This window comes from Ictalurus furcatus, chromosome 15 (assembly GCF_023375685.1).
Source record: "Ictalurus furcatus strain D&B chromosome 15, Billie_1.0, whole genome shotgun sequence".
Lineage (NCBI taxonomy): Eukaryota > Metazoa > Chordata > Actinopteri > Siluriformes > Ictaluridae > Ictalurus > Ictalurus furcatus.
This window is the reverse complement of record NC_071269.1, coordinates 7,864,414-7,883,597: the sequence shown is the minus strand read 5'-3', so window position 1 is coordinate 7,883,597 and position 19,184 is coordinate 7,864,414. Positions and strand designations below refer to the sequence as shown.

The 19,184-nt window shown below is 40.6% G+C and overlaps 2 protein-coding genes across 3 annotated transcripts in view; both read right to left on the bottom strand.

Moving 5' to 3' along the window:
* Window positions 1-637, bottom strand: part of syde2 (synapse defective 1, Rho GTPase, homolog 2 (C. elegans)) — a 29,906-nt gene extending 29,269 nt beyond the window's left edge. For both annotated transcript variants that reach the window (XM_053643910.1, XM_053643911.1), the window contains exon 1: window positions 242-637. In XM_053643910.1, the coding sequence (XP_053499885.1) occupies window positions 242-428 (187 nt within the window). In that variant the 5' untranslated portion in view covers window positions 429-637. The remainder of the gene's footprint in view (window positions 1-241) is intronic.
* Window positions 638-14,697: 14,060 nt separating this feature from the next.
* c15h1orf52 (chromosome 15 C1orf52 homolog) lies at window positions 14,698-16,979 on the bottom strand. Its single transcript, XM_053643919.1, has 3 exons — window positions 16,485-16,979; window positions 15,399-15,600; window positions 14,698-15,289 (listed from the first exon to the last, which is right to left on the bottom strand). The coding sequence occupies exons 1-3, from the start codon at window positions 16,785-16,787 to the stop codon at window positions 15,117-15,119; spliced, it is 678 nt and encodes a 225-aa protein (XP_053499894.1). The 5' UTR covers window positions 16,788-16,979; the 3' UTR covers window positions 14,698-15,116.
* Window positions 16,980-19,184: the final 2,205 nt, after the last annotated feature.

Below are 19,184 nucleotides of genomic sequence, written 5' to 3'. Positions count from 1 at the left end.
CCTATTGAGTCTCCCTCGGTGTGTCTCCGCGGGACTGCGACCGGCTGCCTGCCCACTTGGTTCACCAAGAACAGCTCGTGCGTCTGACCGGAGACCCCCGAGAGCGTCTGTGCGTCTTGCCCCCCGTATCCGCAGCTTTGATCGCCCCCCTGACCGGCGTGTACGTGCACGCGCGGCTCGTTTTCGTCGGCCCAGCGTGCACCCGTGCGCTCTAACCCCCCGTACATACAGCCCTGCTTACCTCTCATCGCGCTCTGCACGTAATCCAGCTCCGCGATGGCGGCGGCCGCGCGCTGACTGTGCGCTTCTCGTGCGCACAAAACTTTCTCTTTACCTTCCTCGTTGCTCCAGTCTACCGGCACCGAGCCTTTCTTGGCTTTCTTCCCCCGGAGTTTGGCTAGCAGAGTCCGCCGCAGAGGATCGGCCATTCCGCGCCTGCCCCGGTTCGGTTCTCCCGCCCCCGGGGTTCAGCAGAGCCGCTTCAGGGAGACCGGATCGCGTTTCTCCAGCCGCGGCTCCATCTCATCCTCTGAGCTCCGTCTCTCACTCTCTTTCTCTACTCTGTGTGTACTTGTGTTTCTCTCTCTCGCTCTCTCTCTCTCTCTCGCTCGCTCGCTCGCTCTCTATATGCTGTGTAGAACGGGCCAAAATTTGTATCACCTTCTCGGCTTTTGCATTTTTGCATAATTCAATTTAGAAAACAGATATTTAGAAACGCGTAGAGAAATTTTGCAATATATAACCAAATCAAGGAAGTATGAAACGTTAAAGTGTGCAATAAAATAAAAGAAATGACCTTTTTTTTGATATGCAATATTTTATTTCTTTGATCTTTCTCTCTCTCATGTCTCACACAAACCCGTTGCTGAATGAACAGATTCATGATTGAATACTGAATAACAAAACACAGGATTGTGTAAAATCTGTTTTCAGTAGCTACGAGAGCCTGCTACTCATTTCCAGGGAATAACTACAAACAGAACGGTGCTGGGTTATAATCCAAGCGAAATAAACAAAAACATGTTTTTAGCTACGAGTGGGTTTGCAAGCATGATATTTATTTATTTATTTGTTTCTTTTATATTTATTTATATATTTGATAATCAAGATTGGACGCCTTTATCCTCTTATTGTGTAAAAGGTGCTGCACGCCAGTTTACGATACTTGAGGTACCCATCATTTAATACTTTAATCCTGCCAAAAGCAAAAGTCCATCCATCTATCTTCTATACCGCTTAATCCTTTTCAGGGTCGTGGGGGAACCTGGAGCCTATCCCAGGTAGCATCGGGCACAAGGCGGGGTACACCCTGGACAGGGTGCCAGTCCATCGCAGGGCACAATCACATGCACATTCACACACCCATTCATACACTACGGACACTTTAGCCATGCCAATCCGCCTACCATGCATGTCTTTGGACTGGGGGAGGAAACCGGAGTACCCGGAGGAAACCCCCGCAGCACGGGGAGAACACGCAAACTCCGCACACACATGGCACAATGGCAATCGAACCCCCGACCCTGAAGGTGTGAGGCGAACGTGCTAACCACTAAGCCACCGTGCGCCCTCCCAAAGTAAAAGAGAATTAGAGAAATGAAAATATCAGTTATATTATTCATAATGCAAATGACATCCATGTCTGTACTGCCATCTAGTGTTCTTTTTTTCTCTCTAAATTTCCAGGAATAAAACTATAATGCAACAGAAATGAAATGTAGCCTACACACTGGTCCTCTTATTTCAAATCTCGCCTATCAACCGAGTCACATCTCATGTCAGATGTTTACGTGACCAATTTACTGTTACTATGTTTGTCTTGGAGTAGCGTCTGATGGGGTTTCTGACACCATCCGGTACTCCATGGCATGTAGAAATGCTGATCTGTGAGCTAAAAGCTTTATTTATATGTTAGTTACATTCATTTTATAGCTAGTTCCTGTGCAAAACTAATCACGCGAACATCACGCACCAAACTTCATTCTTCAGTTTTATTTATTTTTTTACAATTCACTTTGCAGGCAAAGAAAATTCACTCCAGAGCAAAATGTAAACAAGCGTCCGATTGAAAGAATTTTGTCCCTTTCTACCCAGCACATGACTGCTCTCCTTTCAACTCTGCCTCCGCCTCCTTTCGCACTTCAAATAGTTGAAATAGTTTTTGGCCGGGGTGAGAGGTTAGAGGCACGTTGCGCAAGGAAGGTTGCCAGATTGAGCACTTTCCTGTCGAGATAGGAATGTTATACATCACACTGTGTGTATGAGGGTAAAGGTGGACTTGGGCCTTGAAACACGCACAGTGACATTTACTGTAGGCCTATATACTATACACTCTCAGAATTAAAAGTACCAAACTGTATTTGTCCGTCTCACAGGGGCAGCACCCTTATCTTTGGTACCTTTCGAGTGATTTAAGGAACATAACTGGACCTTACTGAGCACCGTAGAGCCTTTAACACTTTACTCTAAAATCTAATTAAAGCTGGGCCACATACACCTGAACAAAACATGTCCACTTGATGGTGCAACCCCAGCGCAGTGTAGTACCTTTATTTCTTACAGTGTAGTGATTTCAGCCATTTTAAACCCATTTATTTGATTTTTTTTGCAGAACATTCACCAAAGTTTGTGAAAATTACATTTTTTGAAAATGAGACCGTCTCAACTCTTTTCATCACGGCTGAGTGTTGAAGCGCAACTATCTTAGTATCGTTTGAGAGAAATGTTGAACGTCAAAAACCTTAAAAAGGACTTAAAACCTTAACGTTTAGTCGATAAATAAATAAAATTGTTGAATATAAAAAAAAATTCTAAATTGTACCCGTTTTGTATTTATGAAAAGCTGTTGGTAAAATATTTTTTTAAATCTTTTTTTGTGCATTTAAATGTACATTTTATGACCTCATAATTGCAATAATTAATTCAAATGCACTAAAAAGGCAAAGTTGTACATCAGGGGTGCTCACAATAAAAAAAAAATTTCGAACAAATTTAGTTCTGAAGATTAATTTTGTTTTTCAGTGTTAAGTAACAGACATTAAGTAGACATCCTTCCTCATTGTTACGTATATTAATATTATATTAATGTGTTGTTATATGTGTGTGTGTGTGTGTGTGTGTGTGTGTGTGTGTGTGTGTGTGTGTGTGTGTATGTACTTCTCTTATTACTGCACATCAGACTTGCATGCTTAAGTACTGACACGACCCTCAGGGTTAGTTTGGGCTTCTCGATACAGCTCCGCAACCTAAAACAGGGGGTTTCCCTTTCAGAAATGAGTTCCCGCAAAGCCTCTTTAGAAATCTAGAACCTCTAATCATCAGCAAAGAAACCCTGAGGAACCATCACAGATCTGGTATTACTGTCAGGTCTTTTAACGTTTTAGCATTTAATTCTAAAAATATCAATGAAGTAATGAACGTGGCAAAAACTTTTCCACTCGTGAATTCCTCAAACATATGAATTAATTTCCAGTATATGCTGAGATACATGTTTATTACATATAAACATAATAGTTCCCTAATAGTTCAGTTCGAGTACGCAGAGCTCGAAACTCCTGGGTGCGTCTCATTCAGCTCCGTAGTTCAGTAGTCAGGGCGCTGATCAGGGAGGCGGCCATTTTAAGGGCTGTCTCGATCACAAAATCCTTCCTGTTCGCTTCCTAAAAAATCCCACAATGCATCACAACAATCAGGAAGCATCGATGCTCATTATGTTCCCTTACTGGAAATGACGTCATGTTTTCTGAAGCCTCTCAGCCCGAACAAAAATGGCGGACAAACTCAGCCAGCTTCGTCTACAAATGTAAGTAGCTCGTTATCGTTGTTGTTTTTAACTCTATTTGACGTTCTATACATGCTTTGTTTGAGTTTTAAGCGTTTAATGATTTTTTTAAAAATCCACTCGCTTGCTACGATTCTGCTTGAAGTCCCATGACAGAAATGCGTGCGATTAAGCTAACAAATTTACACTTCCTGACTTACAGTATCATGTCAGAAAGATATCAGTCCTGCCTGTTGTTGTTGATAAATGCTAGTGGTGACGTTTTACAACGCGAGTCATCAGTGTCCCAGTGTGTAATGAGACAGGATTCTTACCAGTGCCCTAACTCGTGTACACCATACACCGATTCACCACCTATGGGACCTGATTGAGACACGCCCTCTGTCATGTACAATGGAATTCCCAGTCTTAATCGTTCGCTGCATTGTGAACACTGAGCATTGCTTCTTATGCATTAATTATTACTTTATAATACATCTTTGATCATGTTTTTCCCCAACTACAACGTAACTGGGATAACTTGTGCATAATAACAGCAGTTAGAAGTCTGCACTAACCCTTTCATTAATGTTACTAGAGAACTGCAATAGTGAGAACGGTGTTGTATTGGTGAGCATCTATACTGTCTTTGGGCATTTGATAGGATTAAGTAAAATAACGAGTGACTCATGAGTGATAATGAGTGACAGCCTGAAGGTTTATTACTTTCCTAATAAAACAGCATGTGTTTTATTCCGCTTACAATTTTTTATTTTATTATTAAAGAACAACACATCATGCTTTGAATGCTACAAACAGTCATTCCCTCACCAGCTTCTCTCTTTTTTTCTCCCTTTTTAAGTTAATAAGAGATAAAAAATGTCGGAAAACGTAAAGTTACAGCTTTAACTCTGACCGTTACAATGCGCTGACACTGAAGACTCCTTCCAATGAAACGACATATTTCTCCTTGCAGAAAAACGTCACCATGTCAATGATTATACACGTTTTGTGAATGAGCTGTTACTATAGAAACGATAGACAGAACAGGCGCATTAATATATAAACCTGTGATTTGGTGGTGCACTAGCATCAGAGCTGCTGGGATAGTATAAATAATCAAAATCTTCTGGCCAATCGGAGTCCAGGATTCAGCCGAGTTGAGGTATAAAATAAATTGAACAAGATGTCAAATATTTTTGGGCTACAGTATACACAGAGATCCTCTTCTGATCCTATCTGCTGATCAAATTCTAAAATTGTGCTGCAAATCGAGTAGAAACACTGGAATGCAATTAGCTATGGAAGCTATGAAGTCTAGAACTTGGCATAAAGTGTGTGATGTGTGTTTGGAAAAGCAGTGTGCACTGAGTTAGCTGATTAACTGGCAACAGAGTGCAGTCTGTTATTAGAGACGTATTGCAGGAGAGGTGTGTGTAGAAGTGTGTCAGCGGCGGTGCCTGGGTCGCCACCTTAAAGTCAGTTGTTTACAAGCTTGTCTGTGCAAGTTTCAGAAGAGAGAAGGTATGTGTAGAAGAAAAAAATGAGTATACCCCCTCCTCTCTGCTAGTCTGAGCAACTCTTCACACATCACCCCCACGACCGACTCTCACTTTCAGACCCATTCAGGAGCAGTTTATAATCTCAGATAAAACATCCGCTCAGGGCATTATCACGTTCAAAATTCTGACACTGGAGACTCCTTCCATGAAGGTTAAATAAATACATTTCTCCTCACGGAAAACTTCACCGTATCAGTGATTATACACTTTTAAAAATCTGTTAATGTCAGAACAGATGAGTGGAGGAGCGAGGGAACAAACAAGAAAAGGAGTGAGAAAGTGAATGAGTGAAGGAGAGAAGGAACGAATGAGTGAAGGAGCGAGGAAACGAATGAATCAAGACAAGTAAAAGAAGTGAGTGGATGAGGAAATGGATGAGCGAAGGAGTGAGGGAACGAAGGAGGGAAGGAACAAATAAGCAAAGGAAAGAGGGGACAAATGAGTGAAGGGGAATTTCAGTAAATGAGTGAATGAATGAATAGAGGAGTGAATGGAGGAGTGAATGGAGGAGTGAATTAATGAATGGAGGAGTGAATGAATGAGTGAATGAATGAATAGAGGAGTGAATGGAGGAGTGAATGGAGGAGTGAATTAATGAATGGAGGAGTGAATGAATGAGTGAATGAATGAATAGAGGAGTAAATGAATGAATGGAGGAGTGAATGAATGAATAGAGGAGTGAATGGAGGAGTGAATGGAGAAGTAAATGAATGAGTGAATGAATGAATAGAGGAGTGAGGGAACGAATGAGCAAAGGAGCAACTGAGCAAAAAAGTGATAATAGCCTACAAAAGAGGGGAGGAGCAAATGAGTGAATGAATAAGTGAAAGAATGAGGGAACAAATGAGTGAAGTAATGAGGGAATGAACGAGTGAAGGAAAGATTATTTGGAGCATCCGCTGTACACGTCCCTGTGAAGGAGCTGTTACTATGGAAACGATAACATATCAGACAGAGTGTATTAATGATAAATAACCCTGTGATGTGCAGCTGCACTACTGTCAGAGCTGCTGTTATAGAAAACTAATCAACTCCTTCTGACCAATCACCATCCAGAACTCAGCAGCAGCTGAGGTCATTATGACTGCATCATCAGATCAGATCTGTACACACACTCTACACACTCTACACACACACTACACACACACTACACACACTCTACACACTCTACACACACACTACACACACTCTACATACACACTACACACACTCTACACACATTCTACACACTCTACACACACTCTACACACTCTACACACACACTACACACTCTCTACACACTCTACACACACTCTACACACACTCTACACACTCTACACACACTACACACTCTACACACACACTACACACACTCTACACACTCTACACACTCTACACACACTCTACACACTCTACACACACACTACACACTCTCTACACACTCTACACACACTCTACACACACTCTACACACTCTACACACTCTACACACACACTACACACACTCTACACACTCTACACACACACTACACACACTCTACATACACACTACACACACTCTACACACACACTCCACACACTCTACACACATTCTACACACTCTACACACACTCTACACACTCTACACACACTACACACTCTCTACACACTCTACACACACTCTACACACACTCTACACACACTCTACACACACACTCCACACACTCTACACACACTACACATTCTACACACACTCTACACACACACTCTACGTACTCTACACACACTCTACATACTCTACACACACTCTACACACACTCTACATACTCTACACACACTCTATACATTCTGCACACACTCTACACCCTCTACACACACTACACACACTACACACTCAGGCTGAAAAAACACACAAAGCATATTAACATTATTATCACACAGCTGTGATTTCTCGCCCCAGGTTTCATTTAACGTGCACGAGTGTGTGTGTGTATGTGTGTGTGTGTGTGTGTGTGTAATGAAGGGCCACTTATCAGAGCTGAGTGTGCAGAGGGAGACTAGCATAAGTGAAACGATTAGACAGGTTTACTGGAAAACATGCGAGTGTACGTGCACACACACACACACACACACACACACACACACACACACACACACACACACACACACAAAGCGCAGGCGGTGCGTGCCTACCTTTGTCTGAGCATCTGCATGTGCAGGTCACAGCCTGCAGGCAGAGAGAGAGAGAGAGAAAAAGACAGACAGAGAGAGACAGAGAGAGAGAGAGAGAAAGAGAGAGAGACAGAGCGACAGAGAGAGAGACAGACAGACAGAGAGCGAGAGAGAGACAGAGAGAGAAAGAGAGACAGAGCGACAGAGAGAGAGCAAGAGAGAGACAGAGAGATAGAGAGACAGAGTGACAGACAGGGAGAGAGACAGAGTGACAGACAGAGAGAGAGAGACAGAGAGAGCGAGAGAGAGGGGCGGGGGGTCGAGAGGGGAAAAGAGAAAAACAGCAGGATGTGTAACAGCAGAATGACTCCACTCAAACATCCATGAAAAAACATTACAGTGTGTTTGATGTTTCTTCTTTTTTTTTTGCATCCTTCAACATTTCCACATGATGGAACAACTACACACAGTGCAAATAAAGTGTAATAAAGTGTATTATTTTTGTGTGTGTATATATATATATTGCAAAGTATACAGCGATAAAGGAACCTGAAAGATTTGGAGGTGAAATCTGATTTGTCGTTAAAAACATTAAAGAGCAGCTCCAGTGGGGTGTATTTATGTATTTCTGCTGTTGAACCATGTTGATCATAAAGAAAAAATCAAAAACAATAACAAACAAAAAAAACAATGTGTGCATGGTGAAGTTTCCTGTGAGGAGACGTTTATGTAACATGTATGGAAGGAGTCTCCAGTGTCAGAACTTTGCAACAGCCAGAGGTTAAACAAGACAAGCTGTGTTTATTTATTTTCCGTCTTATTAACTTCAAGAGAGAGAATAAAGACAAGCAGTTGAAGGAACCACAGTTTATAGCTGCTATAATTGAGCGAGAACTCTTTTCCCACAGATATTAAAAGTACACATGAACTAACAACTAACTCACGACACAACACACAGTGAGATGCGACAGTCAGAAGTGAGAAAGAAAAGAACATAATAAAGAAATGCGACGTTATGTTGCGACGCCGTATCGGGAAATTTACGCCCTGAGAAAGCCGTGTGTGTCGAGGATGTAAATTCTGCCATGACGGCTAATAAAGTGGCGAGACAATGAAGAGGGCAAGACGGAGGCCGGCCTAGACAGCTGCACACTCCTACACACACACACACACACACACACACACACAATTACTATACTCCCTCACTATACACTTTGAGCAGCATGGTTCTTCTGAATACGGGCCAGCAAAGCAGATGTTCTACCCCTCTGTCACAAAGGGTGTGTGTGTGTGTATCAGAGTGAGACAGAGCGGAGACAAAGTGTGCGCATTTCTTTCTTGCAGATCTGAAACTGAGACAGAGAAGCGAGGGATGGGAAAAGCCTGGGTGTTTCCAGTAACCCAGTTGGAACATAGGGGCTGTGAGCAGGTCGCTGCAGGTTCATGCTGATAAACACTCAGCTGATTACAGGAGGAACGCCACGAACAATTCAGCATAATAACCTACGAAGGAGAAATATTTCCGTCCATCGTCGACTACAGATGGATAGAAGCGGGACGTTTGTGCAGATGCCTGATGTGTTGCTTGTAAAAGGACAAAGATACGTTTAATGTTAAGTTCATTAGTTGTTGCTTACGTTATAGCAGCTATAAATACTCGTTCCCTCGTCAGCCCGCTCTTTTATTCTCTCTCTTCATTCTCTCTCTCTCTTCTCTAAATAAATTAGAGTAAACTAAATATAAATTAGAGTAAATAAATTAAAAACCCAGCGTAAAGAGTAAACTCTGTGTGGGAAAAGTTACGGCTTTGTTACAAAGCGCTGATGTCGGAGACTCCTAAATAAATGACAGAAAACGTACGTCATCATAGCTACTGACGTTTTTTAAAAAAAATCGTTTTATGTGAAACCCCTGCAAATCAGCTGTTGCTATAGAAACGAGAAGGTATCAGAACGAGTGCATTAATATCAACCTGAGCTGTTGCAGAAAACCAATCAACACCTCGTATATATGTCATTTCCACGCACCTGATCTTTCCATACGCGTCCATCTTATTGTGCCTTCTACTTTTAGCTTTTCTTATTTGTTTATCATCTCGTAGTTATGTAAACATGCATTTTTCTTTTTTCCATGATTATTGTTATTATTGTTAATAATAATAATAATAATAATAATAATAATAATAATAATAATAATGTTATTGTTATTGTTGTTGAAAGAAATTATTTATGAAACACACACACACAGACACACAAAAGACCTGCAGCAGGCAGGTCAAGTCACTCTTTAACCATGAAACGGAGAATGATAGCCATCTGACTCCACGCTGACAGCCTGCCACTGCGTGTCTCTCCTACTGATGGAGCTTATCATCTGTGGGGTCAGACTAACTGGCTCCTGTGCCATACATGCACACACACACACACACACACACACACATATTCTCTCTCTCTCCCACCATCTCTCCGTCTGTCTGTCTCACACTCCTGAATGCCTCCCACTGGGCTTCCACACACTTACACACTCCAGCTGGAACTGAATCCATGTGCTGGTGTTTACTGCATGGAGCCTGGACCAGCAAATTTCACTAATCTCCCCCATAATACTCCATAAACACTATATAATACTCCATAATACTCTATAATACTACATAATACTCAATAAACACTATATAATATTCTATAATACTACATAAATACTCCATAATACTCTATAATACTCCATAAACACTACTTAATAATCTATACTACATAATACTCCATAAACACTACATAATACTCTATATTTTATAATACTACATAAATACTCCATAATACTCTATAATACTACATAAACAATACATAATACTCTATAATACTACATAAATACTCCATAATTCTTCAAAACACTCCATAAGACTCTATAATACTACATAAATACTCCATAATACTTCATAATACTCCATGATACTGCATAATACTCCATAGATATTCCATAATACTCCATAAATTCTAAATAAATGCTTCATAAATATTATATAATGTCATATATTTCGAAAATGTGAAATTATGGCATAAGCATGTATGGCTGCCAGTGGAACTGGGTCACTGGTGTTTATTGATGATGTGACTACTGATAGAAGTAGCAGGATGAATTCTTTAGTGTCTAGAGCTTTACTTTCTGCTCAGATTCAATCAAATGCTGCAAAACTGATAGGACGGATAACTGGATAATGACCCGAAATATACCGTGAAAGCAACCCAAGGGCTTCTTAAGGCAAAGAAATGAAACGTTCTTAAATACCCAATGACCTCAACCCAATTCAGCTGCTTTTCAGTTACTGAAGACATTTCTGAAGGCAGAAAGATCCACAAACAAACAACAACTGAAGGCAGCTGCAGTAAAGGCCATGGAAAGCATCTCAAGGGAGCAAACTCAGTATTAGGTGATGTCCATGGGTTCCAGACATCCTGCAGTCATTGACTGCAAAGGATCTGCATCCAAGTATTAAAAAATAATGATAATATTTCTGAATGTTGTTTCGTCCAATTACATTTGAACCTTTCTTTCTTTCTTTCAGTTTCGTCTTTTAATGCTTTTATAACCCATTTGTTTTCTTGTTTTTGTTTTATTTTTTTATTGTTCCATTTCATTTTCTCCAAGAATATCCAAACTTGCTGACACTTGTTGTTCTAATGTGCTTTATACAGAGTTTCTTTCTTTCCATTACATTTCTTAAATCTCCACAGTCTTTCGTTTTTTGGTAAATGTAATGACGTGTGTGTGGTGTGAGAGGTCAAATTTACTGAATTCATATATTGTTGCCAAAAATTTGGAACTCGACACAGAGGAGAGGAATGAATATGCATGAAAGTTAAGGTCATATATATGTGTGTGTGTGTGTGTGTGTGTGTGTGTGTGTGTATCCAACCACCCACACACACACAGACACACACACAATTACACAAGGACCTATTGTTCTTGACTTATAATGATGCAAGCTCAGCCCTATGTGTTTGAATTCTTTTAAATATCCCATAATTCCCTCAGAGCCTCAACGCTGACGTTTACATCTCGCCAAACCATAAATGCACACAGCAGCGTTTAGGAGAACAAATCTTACTCAGTCAACGCATATTTGCGGTTTCAAACGTCCAGGATTGTTCATTCATCGTTCATACGTGTGTGCTTTAAAAACAAACAAACCCAAAAATGGCGTAACTGGAAAATATTTCTGATTATTAAAATATATATAGATATATATATACATACATACATACATACATACATACAGTATCTCACAAAAGTGAGTACACCCCTCACATTTTTGTAAATATTTGATTATATCTTTTCATGTGACAACACTGAAGAAATGGTACTTTGCTACAATGTAAAGTAGTGAGTGTACAGCTTGTGTAACAGTGTAAATTTGCTGTCCCCTCAAAATAACTCAACACACAGCCATTAATGTCTAAACCGCTGGCAACAAAAGTGAGTACACCCCTAAGTGAAAATGTCCAAATTGGGCCTAAAGTGTCAATATTTTGTGTGGCCACCATTATTTTCCAGCACTGCCTTAACCCTCTTGGGCATGGAGTTCACCAGAGCTTCACAGGTTGCCACTGGAGTCCTCTTCCTCTCCTCCATGACGACATCACGGAGCTGGTGGATGTTAGAGACCTTGTGCTCCTCCACCTTCCATTTGAGGATGTCCCACAGATGCTCAATAGGGTTTAGGTCTGGAGACATGCTTGGCCAGTCCATCACCTTCAATCTCAGCTTCTTTAGCAAGGCAGTGGTCGACTTGGAGGGGTGTTTGGGGTCGTTATCATGCTGGAATACTGCCCTGCAGCCCAGCCTCCGAAGGGAGGGGATCATGCTCTGCTTCAGTATGTCACAGTACATGTTGGCATTCATGGTTCCCTCAATGAACTGTAGCTCCCCAATGCCGGCAGCACTCATGCAGCCCCAGACCATGACACTCCCACCACCATGCTTGACTGTAGGCAAGACACACTTGTCTTTGTACTCCTCACCTGGTTGCCACCACACACGCTTGACATTATCTGAACCAAATAAGTTTATCTTGGTCTCATCAGACCACAGGACATGGTTCCAGAAATCCATGTCCTTAGTCCGCTTGTGCCTTGTGCATCATCTTTAGAAGAGGCTTCCTTCTGGTCAGCCATGCAGACCAATTTGATGCAGTGTGCGGCATATGGTCTGAGCACCGACACGCTGACCCCCCACCCCTTCAACCTCTGCAGCAATGCTGGCAGCACTCATACGTCTATTTCCCAAAGACAACCTCTGGATACGACGCTGAGCACGTGCACTCAACTTCTTTGGTCGACCATGGCGAGGCCTGTTCTGAGTGGAACCTGTCCTGTTAAACCGCTGTATGGTCTTGGCCACCGTGCTGCAGCTCAGTGTCAGGGTCTTGGCAATCTTCTTATAGCCTAGGCCATCTTTATGTAGAGCAACAATTCTTTTTTCAGATCCTCAGAGAGTTCTTTGCCATGAGGTGCCATGTTGAACTTCCAGTGATCAGTATGAGGGAGTGTGAGAGTGATGACACCAAATTTAACACACCTGCTAAATTCATCTTTCACATGAAAAGATATAATCAAATATTTCCAAAAATGTGAGGGGTGTACTCACTTTTGTGAGACACTGTGTGTGTATATATATATAGAACAACATTTTGAGCAGATATGTGAGAATTTGACCCATGACAGTGTGGTGATAAGTAAACCCTTCCTCTCGGAACGGCTGTGTTTCTGGGACAAGGCTGGGCACATACCTGCAGCCAGGAGTCTTATCACGGACATATTTATCAGAACTTCACCTCTGAGACTGATGAAAGATATCGCAGGAATTCTTCTGATCATGCAACGCTTTCAGGAGACAAATGAGAGAAAGTTTTTTTTCCACCCACTCTCTTGCTCTATGTTGCACATCCAAGGGAAAAGGAGCTGCGTCTCTGCTCCATTAGCTGCCCGATATGAGCAGCTGCAAGGCAAGACATATTTCAGAGCTGTCAGTCATGGAATGTAGATATAAGGAAAATGCTTTGCTGTCGTGTCCCATCCGTCAGTCTCGGTTATGCAACCGCTCTAAGCATTTTTAAAAAACTTTTCAAAGTTGAACATCATCAAAAATGTCACACGTGCTCACTGTCACCACCCTGAAGTTGATTATTTTCCTATAACAGCACGTCCTCAAGTGTTTTACTCCTCTGATATCACAGAAATATGCCAACACTTTATATTTATTTATTAATAAATAACGAATATCTTTATCCATTTATAGTTATGTGTACGGTTGTGAAACAACTTAGAAAGAGTTTGGTTCCGGTTCTCACTTACGCCATCCCATCATGCGTTCTACAACCACAAATAATTCTTTGGTGTGATTTGTAAAATCAGTGTAAAAATTAGCTTAAGAGTGCATTTGATCTTTACCATTAAAAACAAAAATTCCCACATTCAGGTAGGAAAGAGAGCATTTTATATGGGAGGTGCTGGAAATTTAAGTTGCATGCATGTGACGGGTGTCTATGTGTATATAAACCTGACTGAATTTAATCTTTTACATATTTATATTTTATTTATATATAAATTATTATTTTATACCTGCTTTGTATTTGGAAGCATGGTCCAAATCTCCATCATATGAAGTGTGTAGCCCAGAGCTCACCAACCCTCTTCCTTGAGATCTACCTTCCTGCAGGTTTCATCTCCAACCAAAATCTATCACACCTCTTTTAGTTGATCAAGAACTTCTTAAGGTAATGATTGGATGGTCAGATGGGCACAATTATGGTAAGAGCTAAAGTATTCAGGAAGGTAGAGCTCCAGAAACAGGGTTGGTGACTACTGGTGTAAACCACGGATATCCTAACCCCTCCTCTCTAGCAGACGTTCTTATCCGAAGTAACTCACAAATCCATGCTTCCTTCCAGTCGTGGAACCTTGTAAAGGTTCCTAGCGCTCACTTTAAAGCAGTGTAACAGTTTTGTTTTAAAGGCTTGAGCTGTCTAAAAGTAGAGTTGACTTTTCAGACTTTATAATAAAACATGTAATATGACATCTTCAAGTCTACAGCACAACAGTAATATTAGCTAAGAGCGCCATCTGGTGGCCTATTGACGGTAAATACTAATCTCGTTACAAAGTAAAGACCCTTTAACGTTTTTGTTTGACTTTTATCTTCGAGGAAGCAAAGATTAGGTGTACAGAAAAAGCGGACAGCTGAGAAACAACCCTGACTCTCAACCTGACTGAATTTAATCTTTTACAACTGATTTGAAATCATTCACAGCAAACATAACACAAACACAGAATTCTGACAAAAGTTGTTTTGTTTTTTTTAAGTAAATCGCTGTAATATAAGAGGAATAAACCACTTCGTGACATGCTGTTATAGGAAAGTAATCAACTTCTAGGTGGTAGCAGTGACTCAGCTTCATCACATCATTATTATTTCTCTATAACAACATGTTCTAAATCCCAAAGTGTTTTATTTTATTCACTACATATTGCCTGATACACTGATTACAGGCACATGCACCTATATAGCAACATAAAACACCCATAAAACCCATCGGTGAGCTCTCAGTTCTCTACAAGCGAGCAGTCTTTCCTCAGACTCATCTCTGAGCATCACTGAGGCTCGACTCCTCCATCACTCAATACACTGCCTCAAGATCCTCTTTTCCTCCTCGACAAAGTTCTTATCAGACGTGGCTTGGCCCAGATCTCGCTTCCTCTTTTCTTTCTGCTGGAACGTCTCCACTCTACGCTTCTTAGCCGACATGGACTTCTTCTCTGCGTTTTCATCATCATCGTCGTCATCATCTAGAAGAGACGTAAACAAGTGTGTTTTTAAACTCACGGTTAGACTCATCGCCTTAGACGGACGGACGGTCGGTGTGCAGCATATGGATGTTTATGGATTACTGATTACCAGATTGTGCGAGCTCATCGTCAGGTAGGAACCGAGCCTGCTCTGTTTGTCGGTGAGGAGCGTCATCGCCGTTGTCCTCATACACGCTGGACCACTTTATGGCCATGTCCATGCCGGGAGGCGGACCCTTCTTCTCCTTCACCTCATAACTCTGAGGAGGAGGAACGGCGTTGTTTTTCCACACCTTAAACTCCTTAGGAAGCTGAAGACGAAAGAACACAAGACATGTCAGTTCCAACATGACGATGAGTCTGAGCCTGTATTCACACCACGTCACAAACAGATGGAGATTTCATCGATTATATATTCGATATGACACACGAATGAAGTAGATCGCCTGATGTTCTCACATTTTTAACTGGTTTAGTGGTCTGATAATTGCTCAAATCGCATACTGCGAAATTATTATTGACAACAAAATATCAGTAGATACCATGATAGGCAGAGTGTGTGAGACACTCTAGCTAGAAAATCATGGCGCTTATATCGACTTTCTGAAGGTCCATTTTGGGTCTAAACTGTTCCCAAAAAGACAAATACATGGAACAGAATTGTGGTGTAATCACAAACTATGAAAACATTTAACATGATTATCATAATAGAGAACTTTAATAATGACGCAGACCTGGTTTTGAACAACCATAACTTGTCTTTGACTACATACAGGGTTTTACTGGTAAAATCGCAATAACATTATTATATATTTCTAGAGGAATCCGGACACTGGAAGCACTGGAACATTGTCGCTGAACGAAATGGAGATTATGTAGAAAAATGATAAAGTTCGGAGATACCTGTTTGCTCTAAACAATGCAAAAAAAAAGGTCACAGGAACATAAGTAATCACGATATTCATTTAGTTTCACACATTTTTCACATTGTAGTGCACGAGCTGTATTTTCACATTATTTTTTCTCCCAATTATTGCTCCCCGCCAAAAATGTAGTGCATTTTCATTTGATTTTTACACACATGTGGTTTCATCTTCTTGAATTATTGTTCACATAACATATATAGGTACTCTATATAGGTAGAATACGTGCAGCCCTGCACATCACACCCATGTGTGCTTGTTGAACATCTCACCTCTTCAGGAGCTTTAACGATGCGGCTCTCCCAGTCGATCTGTTTATTTAGCGGGTTGTAAAGGAAAGCGGGCTTGGACACCGACCTGAAAAGCTCATCCGGTTTAGGTAACGGAACTCCACCACTTCCGCTTTTCACTTCTCCACCTGATGATCCAGCTTTTTCATCGAGCTTCTTCTTCTTCCGCGACGGTTTCTGCTCTCCGTCGTCCGAGTCGCTGCTGCTGCTGTCGCTCAGGTCGCTGTCGCTGTAGTTCATGAAGAAGTTCCGCCCTTCGCCTTTCTCCTTCTCCTCGTCAGACATTTTGCCGGGAATCGCTGGATGCTTTAATAAAACCTGCACCGCTTTTACGCGAACATTTCAACAACAACAACAGAAACAAGCTACCATTTTGGCTGCGGCGCTCGCTGATGACGACACAGCGAGACCGTTGGGAGCGGAGCGCAGAATGATGACGACACATAGCGTCCAGGTCCAACCTGTTTGACAAAACATTTCACAGACCTTAATTATTCATTAGATTTAAAATGGCATTAGCTTTTCTTTTCTTGTTTTTTTGTTTTTGTTTATAAGAAAACGTGTCATGAATCATGAAAAATATATTTTAATATTAATCGTTACATGGCAGAAAATGAAAACAACAGTGCTGAAGAACATGGGCGTTGATATGATTAATAATCATTAAATGTTATAGAAATGCAAATGTGCTTATTCAAGGCTGATTACTCGTATTCCAAAATTATTTAGACAGTATTTTTACTTGTACAAAATGAAGCAAGGTGGCCATATATAATTAAAACAAGATGTCTACAGCTTCTAAAAACATATTTATTCATATTTTTGTAATATTCCTGAGATACTATTTGTATTAGAATACAAATGGATTATTAGCTTCTCTCTCATATTAAAAATGAATGTGAAAATATTTAGATTCTATTTTACTTATAAAATGTGAAGCAATTTGGCTGTAGATAATTTAAAAAAAAAAGATTTATATAAATTTACAAACATATACATGTTTGGTGTCATAAACTGCTTTTATCCATATGAGGTCAGAGATTCAGCTGAATTAAATATTATTTGCATTTGTTTATTTGTACTTGATCTAAGGTAACAACTGTAGCTTGCTGATGCACTTCATTTAAAATCAACTAGCTAACATAAAGAATGACACTAGTAGTGCTTGAATTACTGTAAAGCGCTCCTCATGGCCGTATTGATTAATACTCAGTAGGTTACTCATTTAAAAAATATTTTCAGTTGTATCGTGTGGCTGTTTGTTTAAAATGCTTCATTTCATTGTGCTACCCACGATGCACCACTAGCTGGCAACTATGTACTGTTCATCAGCACTGCAATCTGAAGCACCTGTGAAAGGTTCCTTCACTATTTCTTTCAAAACTTTCAAAGTGAGTAAGGATACGGGACTTTAAAAAATAATAATAATAATAATAATAAAAATACACGACAGGTCCGATAAACATTTTACCCAAACTTTATTATGTAAAAGGAAAAAAGGGTGAGGAAATGAGGCTGGACATAATGGCAAATGTCTGACTGAAGCACAGAAGAAAGGAGCCTGAGTAAATTCGCTTCTAACATCACATTAAACGGAGAGATAGAAAAGAAAGGCTTTGAACTCGACAGGATTTTCTCAAGAGATTTTAAGCGTTCACAACCTGTACAGTTTATTATTACAGCCCAAAACACATCAGACTCAGGACATGAAGAACACCATTGGCCATTTTGAAGCAGGTCAGTGTAAGAGAGGAAAAGAAAGATAGAAAGAGTACGAGAAGAAGGAGTGGTCTGGGGAAAAAAGACTGAAAAGAAGCAGAAAAGGAAAGAAAGGAGTTTTATTCAAGTTGCTAAAGAGCATTATAACATCATTATAATTGGAAAATTTATTACAGGTGATATTCCCAACATTGTGTGAAACTGTTTGTGATGTTTTTTATACTTTTAAAAAAAAAATACAGTCGAGCTTGTTTGGTGTATATATATCAAATCTAGGTGAAAAATCGTGAAAACGTCTTTGCATACTGTGATTTACCATCACACCATATTGGCCATCCCTAGTGCTTTGTCTCTCCCTCCATGAGCAATTTGGTTCAACAATGCTTTACTGGCAGGTCTCTTCCAAATATTTTATTACACACACACACACACACACACACTTTGTATAAACAGCAGCAGGACAAAGTCATTCATCGCCATCATCGTCATCTCTTTGTATCTGTGGCTGAGGTGTTGCGGAAATGGCATCATCCCCTCTGTGAGTGCCAGAAAGGCAGCTGTGAAATATACTGTACGTGTCACAAGTCATGCTCCCACTGTATGACATCAGCGTCAGAAAGTTTTCAGAAGAAAGTGAGAGGTAGTACAAGATTGAGAAAGGGAGTGTTAGCAAGGCGAAGAAAGAGAGATAGGTCAGAGAGTCAAATTTAGTGTTCGATCCTGCTCCAAAACATCAGGTTGAAACTCATGGTGGTGCAGAACGGGCTGAGATAAGGGACAGTTTTGACTCGCATATACATACTGCTGAAGTTTCTTCATCCAGTTGTGTGTGTTTATCCTTCTGAGTGAAAGGTCTGAGCAGATGATCATTTTCATTAGATACAACACTGTAAGGCGACAAATCCAAACGACTGGCTGGAATGATGGCCTGATGTCCTTTGTCTCCCCAACATTAGTTCCTAC

What these genes read in the sequence shown, in the direction of transcription:
- c15h1orf52 (XM_053643919.1), bottom strand. Translation starts at nt 16,787, where the DNA reads ATGTCTGACGAGGAGAAGGAGAAAGGCGAAGGGCGGAACTTCTTCATG. An exon ending in TCGTTAAAGCTCCTGAAGAG is followed by an intron (nt 15,601 to 16,484) that starts GTGAGATGTTCA and finishes TTTCGTCTTCAG; the next exon opens with CTTCCTAAGGAGTTTAAGGT. An exon ending in CGATGAGCTCGCACAATCTG is followed by an intron (nt 15,290 to 15,398) that starts GTAATCAGTAAT and finishes CGTCTCTTCTAG; the next exon opens with ATGATGACGACGATGATGAT.